At 48.2% G+C, this 18,816-nt stretch overlaps 1 protein-coding gene across 1 annotated transcript in view; it reads right to left on the bottom strand.

Annotated features, from left to right (window-relative positions):
* Positions 1-18,816, bottom strand: part of LOC142483238 (uncharacterized) — a 71,857-nt gene that overhangs the window by 40,716 nt on the left and 12,325 nt on the right. The window contains exons 3-21 of the mRNA XM_075583301.1: positions 13,366-13,557; positions 12,441-12,787; positions 12,027-12,347; positions 11,073-11,303; positions 10,275-10,778; positions 9,669-10,202; positions 9,021-9,626; positions 8,174-8,411; positions 7,581-7,834; positions 7,005-7,430; positions 6,453-6,890; positions 5,544-6,242; positions 4,589-4,781; positions 3,753-4,318; positions 2,964-3,479; positions 2,574-2,867; positions 1,983-2,507; positions 1,104-1,637; positions 684-737 (exon numbers count right to left, since the gene is read on the bottom strand). Of these exons, the coding sequence (XP_075439416.1) occupies positions 684-737; positions 1,104-1,637; positions 1,983-2,507; positions 2,574-2,867; positions 2,964-3,479; positions 3,753-4,318; positions 4,589-4,781; positions 5,544-6,242; positions 6,453-6,890; positions 7,005-7,430; positions 7,581-7,834; positions 8,174-8,411; positions 9,021-9,626; positions 9,669-10,202; positions 10,275-10,778; positions 11,073-11,303; positions 12,027-12,347; positions 12,441-12,787; positions 13,366-13,557 (7,472 nt within the window). The remainder of the gene's footprint in view (positions 1-683; positions 738-1,103; positions 1,638-1,982; positions 2,508-2,573; positions 2,868-2,963; positions 3,480-3,752; positions 4,319-4,588; positions 4,782-5,543; positions 6,243-6,452; positions 6,891-7,004; positions 7,431-7,580; positions 7,835-8,173; positions 8,412-9,020; positions 9,627-9,668; positions 10,203-10,274; positions 10,779-11,072; positions 11,304-12,026; positions 12,348-12,440; positions 12,788-13,365; positions 13,558-18,816) is intronic.

Genomic DNA, 18,816 nt, shown 5'->3' with positions numbered 1-18,816 from the left:
TTGTCTGTTGCTGTGGTCTCAACATCTGTGGTAGTTTCTTCTGTTGCTGTGGTCTCAGCATCTGTGGTAGTTTCTATTTGTGCTGTGGTCTCAGCATCTGTGGTCGTTTCTATTTGTGCTGTGGTCTCAGCATCTGTGGTAGTTTCTATTTGTGCTGTGGTCTCAACATCTGTGGTAGTTTCTATTTGTGCTGTGGTCTCATCATCTGTCGTGGTATCCTCTGGTGCTGTGGTCTCAGCGTCTGTGGTTGTTTGTATTTGTGCTGTGGTCTCAGCAATTGTGGTCATTTCGCCAGGTGCTGTGGTCTCATCAGCTGTGGTAGTTTTGTCTGTTGCTGTGGTCTCAACATCTGTGGTAGTTTCTTCTGTTGCTGTGGTCTCAGCTGCTGTGGTAGTTTCTATTTGTGCTGTGGTCTCAGCAGCTGTGGTCATTTCTATTTGTGCTGTGGTCTCAACATCTGTGGTAGTTTCCTCTGGTGCTGTGGTCTCAGCTGCTGTGGTAGTTTCTATTTGTGCTGTGGTCTCAGTGTCTGTGGTAGTTTCTATTTGTGCTGTGGTCTCAACGTCTGTCGTGGTTTCTTCTGGTGCTGTGGTCTCAGCGTCTGTGGTAGTTTCCTCTGGTGCTGTGGTCTCAGCGTCTGTGGTAGTTTCCTCTGGTGCTGTGGTCTCAACGTCTGTGGTAGTTTCTATTTGTGCTGTGGTCTCAGTGTCTGTGGTCGTTTCTATTTGTGCTGTGGTCTCAGCATCTGTGGTAGTTTCTATTTGTGCTGTGGTCTCAACATCTGTGGTAGTTTCTATTTGTGCTGTGGTCTCACCATCTGTCGTTGTATCCTCTGGTGCTGTGCTCTCAGCGTCTGTGGTAGTTTGCATTTGTGCTGTGGTCTCAACGTCTGTCGTGGTTTCTTCTGGTGTTGTGGTCTCAGTGTCTGTGGTCGTTTCTATTTGTGCTGTGGTCTCAACATCTGTGGTAGTTTCCTCTGGTGCTGTGGTCTCAGTTTCTGTGGTCGTTTCTACTTGTGCTGTGGTCTCAGCATCTGTGGTAGTTTCTACTTGTGCTGTGGTCTCAGCATCTGTGGTAGTTTCTATTTGTGCTGTGGTCTCAACGTCTTTGGTGGTTTCTACTTGTGTTGTGGTCTCAGCGTCTGTGGTTTTTTCTGTTTGTGCTGTGGTCTCAGCAGCTGTGGTAGTTCCCTCTGATGCTGTTGTCTCAGCAGCTGTGGTAATTTCCCCTGGTGCTGTGGTCTCAACGTCTGTGGTGGTTTCCTCTGGTGCTGTGGTCTCAACATCTGTGGTAGTTCCCTCTGGTGCTGTGGTCTCAATGTCTGTGGTTGTTTCTATTTGTGCTGTGGTCTCAGCAGCTGTGATAGTTCCCTCTGGTGCTGTCGTCTCAATGTCTGTGGTTGTTTCTACTTGTGCTGTGGTCTCAGCGGCTGTGGTAGTTCCCTCTGGTGCTGTGGTATCAACATCAGTGGTCATTTCTATTTGTGCTGTGGTTTCAATGTCTGTCGTGGTTTCTTCTGGTGCTGTGGTCTCAGCTGCTGTGGTAGTTTCCTCTGGTGCTGTGGTATCAGCGCCTGTGGTGGTTTCTATTTGTTCTGTGGTCTCAACGTCTGTCGTGGTTTCCCCTTGTGCTGTGGTCTCAGCGTATGTGGTAGTTTCTATTTGTGCTGTGGTCTCAACGTCTGTCGTGGTTTCCTCTGGTGCTGTGGTCTCAGCGTCTGTGGTAGTTTCTATTTGTGCTGTTGTCCCAGCGTCTGTGGTAGTTTGTATTTGTGCTGTGGTCTCAGCTGCTGTGGTAGTTTCTATTTGTGCTGTGGTCTCAGCGTCTGTGGTAGTTTCTATTTGTGCTGTGGTTTCAGCATCTGTGGTAGTTTCTATTTGTGCTGTGGTCTCAACGTCTGTCGTGGTTTCCCCAGGTGCTGTGGTTTCAACGTCTGTCGTGGTTTCCCCTGGTGCTGTGGTTTCAGCGTCTGTTGTAGTTACCTCTGTTGCTGTGATCTCAACGTCTGTGGTGGTTTCTATTTGTGCTGTGGTCTCAGCGTCTGTGGTAGTTTCCTCTGGTGCTTTGGTCTCAGCGTCTGTGGTAGTTTCTATTTGTGCTGTGGTCTCAGCAACTGTGGTGGTTTCTATTTGTGCTGTGGTCTCAGCAACTGTGGTGGTTTCCCCAGGTGCTGTGGTCTCAGCGTCCGTGGTAGTTCCCTCTGGTGCTGTGGTCGCAGCAGCTGTGGTGGTTTTTATTTGTGCTGTGGTAGTTTGTATTTGTTCTGTGGTATCAACATCAGTGGTCATTTCTATTTGTGTTGTGGTCTCAGCTGTTGTGGTGGTTTCCCCTGCTGCTGTGGTCTCAACGTCTGTGGTTGTTTCTATTTGTGCTGTGGTCTCAGTGGCTGTTGTGGTTTCGCCAGGTGCTGTGGTCTCAGCGTCTGTGGTAGTTTCTATTTGTGCTGTGGTTGTTTCTACTTGTTCTGTGGTTTCAACATCTGTGGTTGTTTCTATTTGTGCTGTGGTCTCAACATCTGTGGTAGTTTCCTCTGGTGCTGTGGTCTCAGCTGCTTTGGTAGTTTCTATTTGTGCTGTGGTCTCAATTTCTGTCGTGGTTCCCTCTGGTGCTGTGGTCTCAGCATCTGTGGTTGTTTCTGTTCGTGCTGTGGTCTCAGCGTCTGTGGAAGTTTCTATTTGTGATGTGGTCTCAACGTCTGTCGTGGTTTCTTCTGGTGCTGTGGTCTCAATGTCTGTGGTAGTTTCTACTTGTTCTGTGGTTTCAACATCTGTGGTTGTTTCTATTTGTGCTGTGGTCTCAACATCTGTGGTAGTTTCCTCTGGTGCTGTGGTCTCAGTTTCTGTGGTCGTTTCTACTTGTGCTGTGGTCTCAGCATCTGTGGTAGTTTCTACTTGTGCTGTGGTCTCAGCATCTGTGGTAGTTTCTATTTGTGCTGTGGTCTCAACGTCTTTGGTGGTTTCTACTTGTGTTGTGGTCTCAGCGTCTGTGGTTGTTTCTGTTTGTGCTGTGGTCTCAGCAGCTGTGGTAGTTCCCTCTGGTGCTGTTGTCTCAGCAGCTGTGGTAATTTCCCCTGGTGCTGTGGTCTCAACGTCTGTGGTGGTTTCCTCTGGTGCTGTGGTCTCAACATCTGTGGTAGTTCCCTCTGGTGCTGTGGTCTCAATGTCTGTGGTTGTTTCTATTAGTGCTGTGGTCTCAGCAGCTGTGATAGTTCCCTCTGGTGCTGTCGTCTCAATGTCTGTGGTTGTTTCTACTTGTGCGGTGGTCTCAGCGGCTGTGGTAGTTCCCTCTGGTGCTGTGGTATCAACATCAGTGGTCATTTCTATTTGTGCTGTGGTTTCAATGTCTGTCGTGGTTTCTTCTGGTGCTGTGGTCTCAGCTGCTGTGGTAGTTTCCTCTGGTGCTGTGGTATCAGCGCCTGTGGTGGTTTCTATTTGTTCTGTGGTCTCAACGTCTGTCGTGGTTTCCTCTGGTGCTGTGGTCTCAGCGTCTGTGGTAGTTTCTATTTGTGCTGTTGTCCCAGCGTCTGTGGTAGTTTGTATTTGTGCTGTGGTCTCAGCTGCTGTGGTAGTTTCTATTTGTGCTGTGGTCTCAGCGTCTGTGGTAGTTTCTATTTGTGCTGTGGTTTCAGCATCTGTGGTAGTTTCTATTTGTGCTGTGGTCTCAACGTCTGTCGTGGTTTCCCCAGGTGCTGTGGTTTCAACGTCTGTCGTGGTTTCCCCTGGTGCTGTGGTTTCAGCGTCTGTTGTAGTTACCTCTGTTGCTGTGATCTCAACGTCTGTGGTGGTTTCTATTTGTGCTGTGGTCTCAGCGTCTGTGGTAGTTTCCTCTGGTGCTTTGGTCTCAGCGTCTGTGGTAGTTTCTATTTGTGCTGTGGTCTCAGCAACTGTGGTGGTTTCTATTTGTGCTGTGGTCTCAGCAACTGTGGTGGTTTCCCCAGGTGCTGTGGTCTCAGCGTCTGTGGTAGTTCCCTCTGGTGCTGTGGTCGCAGCAGCTGTGGTGGTTTTTATTTGTGCTGTGGTAGTTTCTATTTGTTCTGTGGTATCAACATCAGTGGTCATTTCTATTTGTGTTGTGGTCTCAGCTGCTGTGGTGGTTTCCCCTGCTGCTGTGGTCTCAACGTCTGTGGTTGTTTCTATTTGTGCTGTGGTCTCAGTGGCTGTTGTGGTTTCGCCAGGTGCTGTGGTCTCAGCGTCTGTGGTAGTTTCTATTTGTGCTGTGGTTGTTTCTACTTGTTCTGTGGTTTCAACATCTGTGGTTGTTTCTATTTGTGCTGTGGTCTCAACATCTGTGGTAGTTTCCTCTGGTGCTGTGGTCTCAGCTGCTTTGGTAGTTTCTATTTGTGCTGTGGTCTCAATGTCTGTCGTGGTTCCCTCTGGTGCTGTGGTCTCAGCGTCTGTGGTTGTTTCTGTTCGTGCTGTGGTCTCAGCGTCTGTGGAAGTTTCTATTTGTGATGTGGTCTCAACGTCTGTCGTGGTTTCTTCTGGTGCTGTGGTCTCAATGTCTGTGGTAGTTTCTACTTGTTCTGTGGTTTCAACATCTGTGGTTGTTTCTATTTGTGCTGTGGTCTCAGCGTCTGGGGTGGTTTCACCAGGTGCTGTGGTCTCAGCGTCTGTGGTAGTTTCCTCTGGTGCTGTGGTCTCAGCGTCTGTGGTAGTTTTTATTTGTGCTGTGGTCTCAGCAGCTGTGGTAGTTTCTATTTGTTCTGTGGTATCATCATCAGTGGTCATTTCTATTTGTGCTGTGGTCTCAGCTGCTGTGGTAGTTTCTTCTGGTGCTGTGGTCTCAACGTCTGTCGTAGTTTCTATTTGTGCTGTGGTCTCAACGTCTGTGGTGGTTTCTATTTGTGCTGTGGTCTCAGCCTCTGTGGTAGTTTCTATTTGTGTTGTGGTCTCAACGTCTGTGGTGGTTTCTATTTGTGCTGTGGTCTCAACGTCTGTCGTGGTTTCCTGTGGTGCTGTGGTCTCAGCAACTGTGGTAGTTTCTATTTGTGCTGTGGTCTCAGCCGCTGTGGTAGTTTTCTCTGGTGCTGTGGTCTCCACAGCCCGGGTAGTTCCCTCTGGTGCTGTGGTCTCAGCAGCTGTGGTGGTTTCTATTTGTGCTGTGGTCTCAACGTCTGTCGTGGTTTCTTCTGGTGCTGTGGTCTTAGCGTCTGTGGTAGTTTCTACTTGTTCTGTGGTTTCAACATCTGTGGTTGTTTCTATTTGTGCTGTGGTCTCAGCAGCTGTTGTTGTTTCTATTTGTGCAGTGGTCTCAGTGGCTGTTGTGGTTTCGCCAGGTGCTGTTGTCTCAGCGTCTGTGGTAGTTTCCTCTGGTGCTGTGGTCTCAACATTTGTGGAAGTTTCTTCTGCTGCTGTGGTCTCAGCAGCTGTTGTTGTTTCTATTTGTGCTGTGGTCTCAGCAGCTGTGGTAGTTTCTATTTGTGCTGTGGTCTCTGCCTCTGTGGTAGTTTCTATTTGTGCTGTGGTCTCAGCCTCTGTGGTTGTTTCTATTTGTGCTGTGGTCTCAACGTCTGTGGTAGTTTCTATTTGTGCTGTGGTCTCAACGTCTGTCGTGGTTTCCCCTGGTGCTGTGGTCTCAGCAACTGCGGTAGTTTCTTGTGGTGCTGTGGTCTCAGCGTCTTTGGTAGTTTCCCCTTGTGCTGTGGTCTCAGCAACTGTGGTAGTTTCTTCTGGTGCTGTGGTCTCAGCGTCTGTGGTAGTTTCTATTTGTGCTGTGGTTGTTTCTACTTGTTCTGTGGTTTCAACATCTGTGGTTGTTTCTATTTGTGCTGTGGTCTCAACATCTGTGGTAGTTTCCTCTGGTGCTGTGGTCTCAGCTGCTTTGGTAGTTTCTATTTGTGCTGTGGTCTCAATGTCTGTCGTGGTTCCCTCTGGTGCTGTGGTCTCAGCGTCTGTGGTTGTTTCTGTTCGTGCTGTGGTCTCAGCGTCTGTGGAAGTTTCTATTTGTGATGTGGTCTCAACGTCTGTCGTGGTTTCTTCTGGTGCTGTGGTCTCAATGTCTGTGGTAGTTTCTACTTGTTCTGTGGTTTCAACATCTGTGGTTGTTTCTATTTGTGCTGTGGTCTCAGCGTCTGTGGTAGTTTCCTCTGGTGCTGTGGTCTCAGCGTCTGTGGTAGTTTTTATTTGTGCTGTGGTCTCAGCAGCTGTGGTAGTTTCTATTTGTTCTGTGGTATCATCATCAGTGGTCATTTCTATTTGTGCTGTGGTCTCAGCTGCTGTGGTAGTTTCTTCTGGTGCTGTGGTCTCAACGTCTGTCGTAGTTTCTATTTGTGCTGTGGTCTCAACGTCTGTGGTGGTTTCTATTTGTGCTGTGGTCTCAGCCTCTGTGGTAGTTTCTATTTGTGTTGTGGTCTCAACGTCTGTGGTGGTTTCTATTTGTGCTGTGGTCTCAACGTCTGTCGTGGTTTCCTGTGGTGCTGTGGTCTCAGCAACTGTGGTAGTTTCTATTTGTGCTGTGGTCTCAGCCGCTGTGGTAGTTTTCTCTGGTGCTGTGGTCTCCGCAGCCCGGGTAGTTCCCTCTGGTGCTGTGGTCTCAGCAGCTGTGGTGGTTTCTATTTGTGCTGTGGTCTCAACGTCTGTCGTGGTTTCTTCTGGTGCTGTGGTCTTAGCGTCTGTGGTAGTTTCTACTTGTTCTGTGGTTTCAACATCTGTGGTTGTTTCTATTTGTGCTGTGGTCTCAGCAGCTGTTGTTGTTTCTATTTGTGCAGTGGTCTCAGTGGCTGTTGTGGTTTCGCCAGGTGCTGTTGTCTCAGCGTCTGTGGTAGTTTCCTCTGGTGCTGTGGTCTCAACATTTGTGGAAGTTTCTTCTGCTGCTGTGGTCTCAGCAGCTGTTGTTGTTTCTATTTGTGCTGTGGTCTCAGCAGCTGTGGTAGTTTCTATTTGTGCTGTGGTCTCAGCCTCTGTGGTAGTTTCTATTTGTGCTGTGGTCTCAGCCTCTGTGGTAGTTTCTATTTGTGCTGTGGTCTCAACGTCTGTGGTAGTTTCTATTTGTGCTGTGGTCTCAACGTCTGTCGTGGTTTCCCCTGGTGCTGTGGTCTCAGCAACTGCGGTAGTTTCTTGTGGTGCTGTGGTCTCAGCGTCTTTGGTAGTTTCCCCTTGTGCTGTGGTCTCAGCAACTGTGGTAGTTTCTTCTGGTGCTGTGGTCTCAGCGTCTGTGGTAGTTTCTTCTGGTGCTGTGGTCTCAGCTGCTGTGGTAGTTTCTATGTGTTCTGTGGTTTCAACATCTGTCGTGGTTTCCCCTGCTGCTGTGGTCTCAGCCGCTGTGGTAGTTCCCTCTGGTGCTGTGGTCTCAACGTCTGTGGTTGTTTCTACTTGTTCTGTGGTTTGAACATCTGTGGTAATTTCTATTTGTGCTGTGGTCTCAACGTCTGTCGTGATTTTCCCTGGTGCTGTGGTCCCAGCGTCTGTGGTAGTTTCCTCTGGTGCTGTGGTCTCAACGTCTGTGGTGGTTTCTATTTGTGCTGTGGTCTCAGCGTCTGTGGTAGTTTCTATTTGTGCTGTGGTCTCAGCGTCTGTGGTAGTTTCTATTTGTGCTGTGGTCTCAACGTCTGTGGTTGTTTCTATTTGTGCTGTGGTCTCAACGTCTGTCGTGGTTTCCCCTGGAGCTGTGGTCTCAGCTGCTCTGGTAGTTCCCTCTGGTGCTGTGGTCTCAACGTCTGTGGTTGTTTCTACTTGTGCTGTGGTCTCAACGTCTGTCGTGGTTTCCCCTGGAGCTGTGGTCTCAGCTGCTCTGGTAGTTCCCTCTGGTGCTGTGGTCTCAACGTCTGTGGTTGTTTCTACTTGTTCTGTTGCTTCAACATCTGTGGTAGTTTCTACTTGTGCTGTGGTCTCAACAGCTATGGTAGTTTCTATTTGTGTTGTGGTCTCAACGTCTGTGGTGGTTTCTATTTGTGCTGTGGTCTCAGCGGCTGTGGTAGTTTCTATTTGTGCTGTGGTCTCAGCAGCTGTGGTAGTTTCTATTTGTGCTGTGGTCTCAACGTCTGTCGTGGTTTCCTCTGGTGCTGTGGTCTCAACGTCTGTGGTAGTTTCTATTTGTGCTGTGGTCTCAACATCTGTGGTAGTTTCTACTTGTTCTGTGGTTTCAACATCTGTGGTTGTTTCTATTTGTGCTGTGGTCTCAGTGGCTGTTGTGGTTTCGCCAGGTGCTGTGGTCTCAGTGGCTGTTGTGGTTTCGCCAGGTGCTGTGGTCTCAGCAGCTGTGGTAGTTTCCTCTGGTGCTGTTGTCTCAACATCTGTGGTAGTTTCTTCTGGTGCTGTGGTCTCAACGTCTGTGGTTGTTTCTACTTGTTCTGTGGTCTCAGCAACTGTGGTAGTTTCTATTTGTGCTGTGGTCCCAACGTCTGTCGTGGTTTCCCCTGGTGCTGTGGTCTCAACGTCTGTGGTGGTTTCTATTTGTGCTGTGGTCTCAGCGGCTGTGGTAGTTTCTATTTGTGCTGTGGTCTCAACATCTGTGGTAGTTTCCTCTGGTGCTGTGGTCTCAACATCTGTGGTAGTTTCTATTTGTGCTGTGGTTTCAACATCTGTTGTGGTTTCTATTTGTGCTGTGGTCTCAACATCTGTCGTGGTTTCCCCTGGTGCTGTGGTCTCAACGTCTGTGGTAGTTTCTATTTGTGCTGTGGTCTCAATGTCTGTGGTAGTTTCCCCTGGTGCTGTGGTCTCAGCGTCTATGGTAGTTTCTTCTGGTGCTGTGGTCTCAACGTCTGTGGTTGTTTCTACTTGTTCTGTGGTTTCAACATCTGTGGTAGTTTCTATTTGTGCTGTGGTCTCAACATCTGTGGTGGTTTCTATTTGTTCTGTGGTCTCAGCAGCTGTGGTAGTTCCCTCTGGTGCTGTAGTCTTAACGTCTGTGGTTGTTTCTACTTGTTCTGTGGATTCAACATCTGTGGTAGTTTCTATTTGTGTTGTGGTCTCAACGTCTGTGGTGTTTTCTATTTGTGCTGTGGTCTCAGCAGCTGTGGTAGTTTCTATTTGTGCTGTGGTCTCAGCAGCTGTGGTAGTTTCTATTTGTGCTGTGGTCTCAACGTCTGTCGTGGTTTCCTCTGGTGCTGTGGTCTCAACGTCTGTGGTTGTTTCTATTTGTTCTGTGGTATCAACATCAGTGGTCATTTCTATTTGTGCTGTGGTCTCAACGTCTGTTGTGGTTTCCTCTGGTGCTGTGGTCTCAGCCTCTGTGGTAGTTTCTATTTGTGTTGTGGTCTCAACATCTGTGGTGGTTTCTATTTGTGCTGTGGTCTCAACGTCTGTGGTAGTTTCAACTTGTTCTGTGGTTTCAACATCTGTGGTTGTTTCTATTTGTGTTGTGGTCTCAGTGGCTGTTGTGGTTTCGCCAGGTGCTGTGGTCTCAGCAGCTGTGGTAGTTTCCTCTGGTGCTGTGGTCTCAACATCTGTGGTAGTTTCTTCTGGTGCTGTGGTCTCAACGTCTGTGGTTGTTTCTACTTGTTCTGTTGTCTCAGCAACTGTGGTAGTTTCTATTTGTGCTGTGGTCCCAACGTCTGTCGTGGTTTCCCCTGGTGCTGTGGTCTCAACGTCTGTGGTGGTTTCTATTTGTGCTGTGGTCTCAGCGGCTGTGGTAGTTTCTATTTGTGCTGTGGTGTCAACATCTGTGGTAGTTTCCTCTGGTGCTGTGGTCTCAACATCTGTGGTAGTTTCTATTTGTGCTGTGGTCTCAACATCTGTCGTGGTTTCCTCTGGTGCTGTGGTCTCAACGTCTGTGGTTGTTTCTATTTGTTCTGTGGTATCAATATCAGTGGTCACTTCTATTTGTGCTGTGGTCTCAACGTCTGTCGTGGTTTCCTCTGGGTCTGTGGTCTCAGCCTCTGTGGTAGTTGCTATTTGTGTTGTGGTCTCAACGTCTGTGGTGGTTTCTATTTGTGCTGTGGTCTTAACGTCTGTCGTGGTTTCCTGTGGTGCTGTGGTCTCCGCAACTGTGGTAGTTTCTATATGTGCTGTGGTCTCAGCAGCTGTGGTAGTTTCTTCAGGTGCTGTGGTCTCAACGTCTGTGGTGGTTTCTATTTGTTCTGTGGTTTCAACATCTGTCGTGGTTTCCCCTGGTGCTGTGGTCTCAGCAGCTGTGGTAGTTTCTTCTGGTGCTGTGGTCTCAGTGTCTGTGGTAGTTTCTTCTGTTGCTGTGGTCTCTGCTGCTGTGGTAGTTTCTATTTGTTCTGTGGTTTCAACATCTGTCGTGGTTTCCCCTGCTGCTGTGGTCTCAGCCGCTGTGGTAGTTTCTTCTGGTGCTGTGGTCTCAGCAGCTGTGTTTTTTCCCTCTGGTGCTGTGGTCTCAGCAGCTGTGGTAGTTTCTATTTGTGCTGTGGTTTCAACGTCTGTGGTAGTTTCTACTTGTTCTGTGGTTTCAACATCTGTGGTTGTTTCTATTTGTGCTGTGGTCTCAGTGGCTGTTGTGGTTTCGCCAGGTGCTGTGGTCTCAGCAGCTGTGGTAGTTTCTTCTGGTGCTGTGGTCTCAATGTCTGTGGTTGTTTCTACTTGTTCTGTGGTCTCAGCAAATGTGGTAGTTTCTATTTGTGCTGTGGTCCCAACGTCTGTCGTGGTTTCCCCTGGTGCTGTGGTCTCAACATCTGTGGTGGTTTCTATTTGTGCTGTGGTCTCAGCGGCTGTGGTAGTTTCTATTTGTGCTGTGGTATCAACATCTGTGGTAGTTTCCTCTGGTGCTGTGGTCTCAACATCTGTGGTAGTTTCTATTTGTGCTGTGGTTTCAACGTCTGTTGTGGTTTTTATTTGTGCTGTGGTCTCAACGTCTGTCGTGGTTTCCCCTGGTGCTGTGGTCTCAACGTCTGTGGTAGTTTCTATTTGTGCTGTGGTCTCAATGTCTGTGGTAGTTTCCCCTGGTGCTGTGGTCTCAGCGTCTATGGTAGTTTCTTCTGGTGCTGTGGTCTCAACGTCTGTGGTTGTTTCTACTTTTTCTGTGGTTACCACATCGGTGGTAGTTTCTATTTGTGCTGTGGTCTCAACGTCTGTGGTGGTTTCTATTTGTGCTGGGGTCTCAGCAGCTGTGGTAGTTTCTATTTGTGCTGTGGTCTCTGCAGCTGTGGTAGTTTCTATTTGTGCTGTGGTCTCAACGTCTGTCGTGGTTTCCTCTGGTGTTGTGGTCTCAACGTCTGTGGTTGTTTCTATTTGTTCTGTGGTATCAACATCAGTGGTCATTTCTATTTGTGCTGTGGTCTCAACGTCTGTTGTGGTTTCCTCTGGTGCTGTGGTCTCAGCCTCTGTGGTAGTTTCTATTTGTGTTGTGGTCTCAACATCTGTGGTGGTTTCTATTTGTGCTGTGGTCTTAACGTCTGTCGTGGTTTCCTGTGGTGCTGTGGTCTCAGCAACTGTGGTAGTTTCTATTTGTGCTGTGGTCTCAATGTCTGTGGTAGTTTCAACTTGTTCTGTGGTCTCAACGTCTGTGGTGGTTTCCTCTGGTGCTGTGGTCTCAGCGTCTGTGGTAGTTTCTATCTGTGCTGTGGTCTCAGCGTCTGTAGTAGTTTCTATTTGTGCTGTGGTCTCAGCAACTGTGGTAGTTTCTATTTGTGCTGTGGTCTCAGCGGCTGTGGTAGTTTCTATTTGTGTTGTGGTCTCAACGTCTGTCGTGGGTTCCTCTGATGCTGTGGTCTCAACATCTGTGGTAGTTTCTATTTGTGTTGTGGTCTCAACGTCTGTCGTGGTGTCTTCTGGTGCTGTGGTCTCAGCTGCTGTGGTAGTTTCTATTTGTGCTGTGGTCTCAACGTCTGTCGTGGTTTCCGCTGGTGCTGTGGTCTCAACGGCTGTGGCAGTTTCTATTTGTGCTGTGGTCTTAACGTCTGTGGTTGTTTCTACTTGTTCTGTGGTTTCAACATCTGTGGTAGTTTCTATTTGTGCTGTGCTCTCAACGTCTGTGGTTGTTTCTACTTGTTCTGTGGTTTCAACATCTGTGGTAGTTTCTATTTGTGCTGTGGTCTCAACATCTGTGGTAGTTTCTATTTGTGCTGTGGTCTCAACGTCAGTGGTAGTTTCTATTTGTGCTGTGGTCTCAACGTCTGTGGTTGTTTCTACTTGTTCTGTGGTTTCAACATCTGTTGTTGTTTCTATTTTTTCTGTGGTCTCAGCCTCTGTGGTAGTTTCTACTTGTTCTGTGGTTTCAACATATGTGGTAGTTTCTATTTGTGCTGTGGTCTCAACGTCTGTGGTAGTTCCCTCTGGTGCTGTGGTCTCAACATCTGTGGTGGTTTCTGTTTGTGCTGTGGTCTCAGCCTCTGTGGTAGTTTCCTCTGGTGCTGTGGTCTCAGCGTCTGTGGTAGTTTCTATTTGTGCAGTGGTCTCAACGTCTGTCGTGGTTTCCTCTGGTGCTGTGGTCTCAGCTGCTGTGGTAGTTCCCTCTGGTGCTGTGGTCTCAACGTCTGTGGTTGTTTCTACTTGTTCTGTTGCTTCAACATCTGTGGTAGTTTCTATTTGTGCTGTGGTCTCAACAGCTGTGGTAGTTTCTATTTGTGTTGTGGTCTCAGCGGCTATGGTAGTTTCTATTTTTTCTGTGGTCTCAGCGGCTGTGGTAGTTTCTATTTTTTCTGTGGTCTCAGCGGCTGTGGTAGTTTCTATTTTTTCTGTGGTCTCAGCGGCTGTGGTAGTTTCTACTTGTGTTGTGGTCTCAACGTATGTGGTGGTTTCTGTTTGTGCTGTGGTCTCAGCGGCTGTGGTAGTTTCTACTTGTGTTGTGGTCTCAACGTCTGTGGTGGTTTCTTCTGGTGCTGTGGTCTCAGCAGCTGTGGTGGTTTCTTCTGGGGCTGTGGTCTCAACAGCTGTGGTAGTTTCCTCTGCTTCTGGGGAGAGAGAGAGGGAGAGGGAGGGAGGGAGGGAGGTGTGAGTGAGTGGCTGCCTTTTCCACGTGCAAAGATCATTTGGGTTCCTCAATCTCACAGATATTTGGGGCTTTGTAGCAGATCACTATCAATATTTACTTGGTACTTTTTCCTCCACCGCTAGTTCCCACCCACCCAGCCTCTCTGCATTGTCTTACTCCCTTCATGAACCTCTTCCCTTATACAGTAATAGGTTTTAAATCTGGTTTTACATATAAGCATCCATTACTACCTCTCCCGTGTGCCTGATCCCTCTCGAAAAAAGGGAATCGCTCTCTAAATCAGGGGTGGCGAACCCCCAGTCCGGAGGGGCCACCAACAGCTCAGGTATTCAAGATGTCCCTGCTTCAGCACTGGTGGCCGTCATCATGACCGGGCTACTGGTGGAGCCACCTTTGCTGACACAGGGGTATCCTGAAACCCTGACCTGTTGTTGGCCCTTCAGGACTGGAGTTGGTGAACCCCTACTCTAATTAACTAACCAGTCCTGAGTTTCATCCCACCATGTTGTAGTATTGCCTCTCGGGGGGTTATGTTACCTGCATAGGAAGCCTGCTCCGTGTTTACGACTCCGTGGCTTTGGTCTCCCTGACCCGTGTCATTGATCTTCTTCCACCCACCATCATCCGGTGAGAGACCCCGGACCTCGTCGCTTATCTGCTCGCTCTCGATCAGAACCTCTCTCGACGCCCGGCCGGGCAGCTCTCCCGAACTAAACCTCCACCCCGCGGCTGTGAGGAGAGATCAGGGCGGGCGTTAGTATCCTGCGTCTGCGGGGCCTGTACATTGACCACATCCAATTTGTGCTTCAAAATTCATGCATCCCAAACGCCAGATTCTTACAACGACCTTGCCGGGGTCTGCCACCTGAGACCCGGGCAAGGTTTTCCCGACCCAGATTGAAAGAAGAAAAAGTGGCGGCGTCTGACGCATCGCGACGTTATCAGGGCGCCGTGTAACTCCCAACACATTGACCCACAAAAGTGACCCGGTGTTCGCCCACTTCCCTCCTACATTGCTTTCATTCAGGAGTGGGCAACTCCAGTCCTCAAGTGTCACCAACCAGATCAGGTCTTCAGGATATCCATGCAGGGATCTCCTGAACACCTGGCTTCTTGGTGACCTTTGAGGACTGGAGTTGCCCACCCCTGTTTTAGTTCCTATTACACGCCCGTGTGTCCTGGATCTTTCCAATACATACACTGCTTTGCCCAACTTCATGCACTGTCTGCCAGATACCACAGCACCTGGGGGTGGGGGGTTTCTGTACTCAGGCAATGTTGGTGAGCATTGCCTGATTTTTGTGTCGCGCCTTTTTGCGCCGATGTGACAAGGAAAACCTGCTGGTGGCTTTCGAAGACTGGCGTTGCTGACCCCTGCTTTAGTTCCGACTGCCCGCCCGTGTCCCCTGGGGTTTTTTTTTTTTTTCAATCTTTTTTTTACTTTATTGGAATCACAGAATAAAAACAACACGAACAGAGACAGAGACAGCGAAGTCATGGGGACTTGACTAAATTATGTAGAGATTGAGTCCAATAAAGCCTTTTCCTTTTTTTACAGTTTAGAGTAGAGAAAGGGACAGAAGTAGGGTGACCATTTGTCCCGGTTTTGCCGGGACAGTCACGGTTTTTTCTCTCCTGTCCCGAATGCCCGTCTGTCCCGGAAATGTCCCGGTTTTTGTCCCTGGTCCCGGTATTTAGATGCGGGACGGCGGCGGTGAGCAGGATGCGGCAGCCGGTAAGTATTCTCTATCCGGGGGTGGGAGGCATGGGGGAGGAGACAAACAGAGAGGAGGGAGGGAAGGGTCGGTGCAGGGGGAGGGTGGGAGGGCGGTGGGGAGGGGGGGATGGGAGAAGGACGAGGGGATGGGTGACCATCTCCTCCCCATCTCCATCTACCCGGCCGACCCGTATCTCACAGCGCGGGTCTATAGAGTGGCTGATCCTTGCCATGGTTCCCTGATCTTGTAAAATCGGGGCGTTTTCTGCCGGACCATAGCAGTGAGCCTTCCCTTGGACATAACTGTATTTACTCTCTTAACGACGATGCTTTTATCTGTTTCCGGGCTGCTGCGATTGAGCATCTTGCAGCCGTAAGAATAGAGGAGATCAGTCTTGTTGATGGTGTGTGTGGGTAGGTCTTCGATTGATATTCCCAGCAAAAAAGTCAGAGGGTGTCCCCTGGGTATATCTAATACACAGTGGCGAGAAAACGTTTGTGAACCCCAATGATAATTACAGACGTTCCATAGTTTTTCCATGATAACCTTCTTGTATCAATATCAGTCTTTTATTAATTATTCAGTAGGGTTTATATGAACCAATTCCATGTCTTTTGAGACAAAATGATGTATGAATTAGACAAACAATGGGTAATTAAGAGTCAGGGTACGTGCAAAAGTAAGTGAAACCCTGGTTTTATCAGCTACATTTAAAGGGATTATTAAAAACAGTGTTTAAATAATGAGGTAGATTTTCAGGTGTGAGTTTGGGAGGCCCCACCCTATATAAAGATCAGAAACGTTGTGAGTTTGGTCTTCAACATACAGGTGTGTAGGAACACGTTGTGCCATGATCAAAAGAAATGTCTGAGGGCCTCAGAAAAGCCGTTATTGATGCTCATCAGCCTAGAAAGGGTTACAAAACCAGTTTTAAGGATTTGGGACACCACCAATCCAATATCAACCAAATAGAGAAAGTTCAAGACCACAGTCACTCAACCCAGGAGCGGTCATCCTTCCAAAATCTCTCCAAGAACAAACCGGCAAATCATCCAGGAAGTCACAGAGAAGCTGTTCTGAGAAGAAAACGACTTGTTCAAGAGATTGATTCGGGTTGTCGGTCTCAGCCACGAGTGCGTGCATTGTATTGTATGTCTTTATTTATATAGCGCCATTAATGTACATAGCGCTTCACAGTAGTACTACATGTGGTAATCAAATAAATAACAGATAATATAAATAATAGATCATGGGAATAAGTGCTTTAGACATAAAAGTAACATTAAGGAAGAGGAGTCCCTGCCCCTAGGAGCTTACAGTCTAATTGGTAGGTAGGGAGAACGTACAGAGACAGTAGGAGGGAGTTCTGGTAAGTGCGTCTGCAGGGGGCCAAGCTTTATGTAACATGTGTTCAGAATATCCACAGTGCTATTCATATGCTTCTTTAAGCAAGTGTGTCTTAAGGTGGGTCTTAAAGGTGGATAGAGAGGGTGCTAGTCGGGTACTGAGGGGAAGGACATTCCAGAGGTGTGGGGCAGTCAGTGAAAAAGGTTTAAGGCGGGAGAGGGCTTTAGATTCAAAGGGGGTAGAAAGAAGACATCCTTGAGAAGAACGCAAGAGTCTGGATGAAATTATCTGGATTTCAGCGAGAAATTATGGCTGAGATGTAAGGAGGGGCAGAAGAGTGTAACGCTTTAAAAGTGAGGAGAAGAATGGAGTGTGAGATGCGGGATTTGATCGGAAGCCAGGAGAGGGATTTCATGAGGGGAGATGCTGAGACAGATCTAGGAAAGAGTAGAGTGATTCTGGCAGCAGCGTTTAGGATAGATTGAAGGGGAGACAGGTGAGAGGCAGGAAGGCTGCACAGCAGGAGGTTACAGTAATCAAGACGTGAGAGAATGAGGGCCTGAGTCAGAGTTTTAGCAGTCGAGCAACAGAGAAAAGGGCGTATCTTTGTTATATTGCGGAGGAAAAAGCGACAGGTTTTAGATATGTTTGGAATGTGAGGGGCGAATGTGAGAGAGGAGTCGAGTGTGACCCCTAGGCAGCGTGCTTGGGCTACTGGGTGAATGATCGTAGTTCCAACAGTAATGTGGAAGGAGGCAGTAGGGCCAGGTTTGGGAGGAAGTATGAGGAGCTCTGTTTTAGCCATGTTGAGTTTAAGGCGACGGAGGGCCATCCAGGATGATATAGCAGAGAGACATTCAGAAACTTTGGTTGTAAGGTCGGGTGTTGAAAAGTACATTTGTGTGTCGTCAGCATAGAGGTGATATTTAAACCCAAAAGATGTGATTAGGTCACCTAGAGAGAGTGTGTATAGAGAAAAGAGGAGAGGTCCCAGGACAGAGCCCTGGGGTACTCCCACACAGAGATCCATAGAGGAGGAGGAGGTGTTAGCAGAAGAGACACTGAAAGTACGATGGGAGAGGTAGGATGAGATCCAGGATAGAGCTTTGTTCCGAATACCAAGAGTATGGAGAATGTGAAGGAGAAGAGGGTGGTCCACGGTGTCAAATGCTGCAGAGAGGTCGAGTAATATGAGCAGAGTGTAATGACCTCTGTCTTTGGCAGCATGGAGGTCGTCAGTTATTTTAGTGAGGGCTGTTTCCGTGGAGTGAGCAGTGCGGAAGCCAGATTGTAGAGGGTCTAGGAGAGAATAGGTGTTGAGAAAATGGAGAAAGCGAGAGAATACAAGACGTTCAAGGAGTTTAGAGGCAAAAGGCAGGAGGGAGACAGGTCGATAGTTAGAAAGACAGGTAGGGTCAAGCTTGCTGTTTTTGAGTAATGGTATAACTGTTGCATGTTTGAATGAGGATGGAAAAGTTCCAGAGCAGAGGGAGGAGTTAAAAATGGGTGTGAGCGTAGGGATTATAGTAGGAGCAAGAGGTTTTAGGAGATGGGAGGGAATGGGGTTAAGAGAGCAAGTGGTAGAGGGAGAAGAGGCGATCAACAGCGACACATCCTCCTCTGGACAGTGGAAAAAGAGTCAAGGAAGGCAGGAGGAGAGTTAGGAAGAGGTGTAGGATGGGAGGAAGAGACAGAGGGGGTGTTCTGGCGTATGGATTCCACCTTTTCCTTAAAATAGTCAGCAAAGTCCTGAGCGGAGATGGAGGAAGGAGAGGCAGCTGAGGGTGGTTTGAGTAGAGCATCAAAGACAGAGAACAGTCGGCGTGGGTTAGACTTGTGCATGTTGATTAGTGCAGAAAAGTAGGCTTGTTTAGCTTGCGAGAGGGCAGAGTTGAAACAGGATAGCATAAATTTGTAGTGAAGGAAGTCTGCGAGAGTGTGAGATTTCCTCCAGAGGCGTTCAGAGGAACGAGTGGAGGAACGCAGCATGCGCGTGTGGGAATTTAGCCAGGGTCTAGGGTTAGAAGGGCGAGGGCGGCAGAGAGAAAGTGGGGCATGTAGATCAAGAGAGGAGGACAGGGCAGAGTTGTAGTTCCGGACCAGGTTGTCAGGGTCTGTAGCAGAGCAGAGAGAGGACAGGGAGGAGCGTAAAGTGGAATCAAAGTCAGGTAAGTGAATAGAGTGCAGGTTTCTGCAGAAACGGGGGGTAGATGGAGGGGGAGAAGGGGAGAAGCGAGATAATGAGATGAATGAACACCAACACCAGTTGTTATGAGTAAATATAATTTATTGGGTACTTGGCTTCGGATATATTTCACCATTCTAAGGCACTCAGGATACCGCTCATGATGTAATCAACAACCAGGGGACTGCCCGGCCAATGGTTGCTATTCTGTGCTCCATTTGGCTCTATTCGCAGCCTACACACAAGATGTGAGATGAAATAAAGCAGATAACACAAATAGTGCTGTGGCTGGAGATTCTCTGAAAGTGTGTGGTAATCAAGGGTTCTCTCAGATGGCTCGGGGGGGCGGGGGGACGACGACGACACACCAATCCAATATAGGGAAATATAAGATTACCACACACTTCCAGAGAGTATCCAGCCACTGCACTTTGTGTTACCTGGTTTATTTCATCTAACAACTTGTGAGTAGGCTGTGTACATTTTCCAGCATTTTCAATACGTCTGCACTTAAATTGTCTGCATTGCTGTCTTCCTCTCCCCGTACGCTCCCCTGGATTGTATGTATATTCGCACGTTGGAACCAGTGAAGACAGGTCCCACCGGAGGGAGTATACACGCATTCATTTATATTCCACCAAATACTCACGCTGTGTTATATTTGTATACTTACACCTTTTGTGTTATAATTATTCACTACAGTTATAATTATTTATTCACTATGGATTTCTAGTGAGC

The sequence above is a fragment of the Ascaphus truei genome, unplaced genomic scaffold, assembly GCF_040206685.1.
Source record: "Ascaphus truei isolate aAscTru1 unplaced genomic scaffold, aAscTru1.hap1 HAP1_SCAFFOLD_311, whole genome shotgun sequence".
NCBI classification, from domain to species: Eukaryota; Metazoa; Chordata; class Amphibia; order Anura; family Ascaphidae; genus Ascaphus; species Ascaphus truei.
The sequence above is the reverse complement of the archived record's forward strand: the minus strand, read 5'-3'. Positions and strand labels throughout refer to the sequence as shown.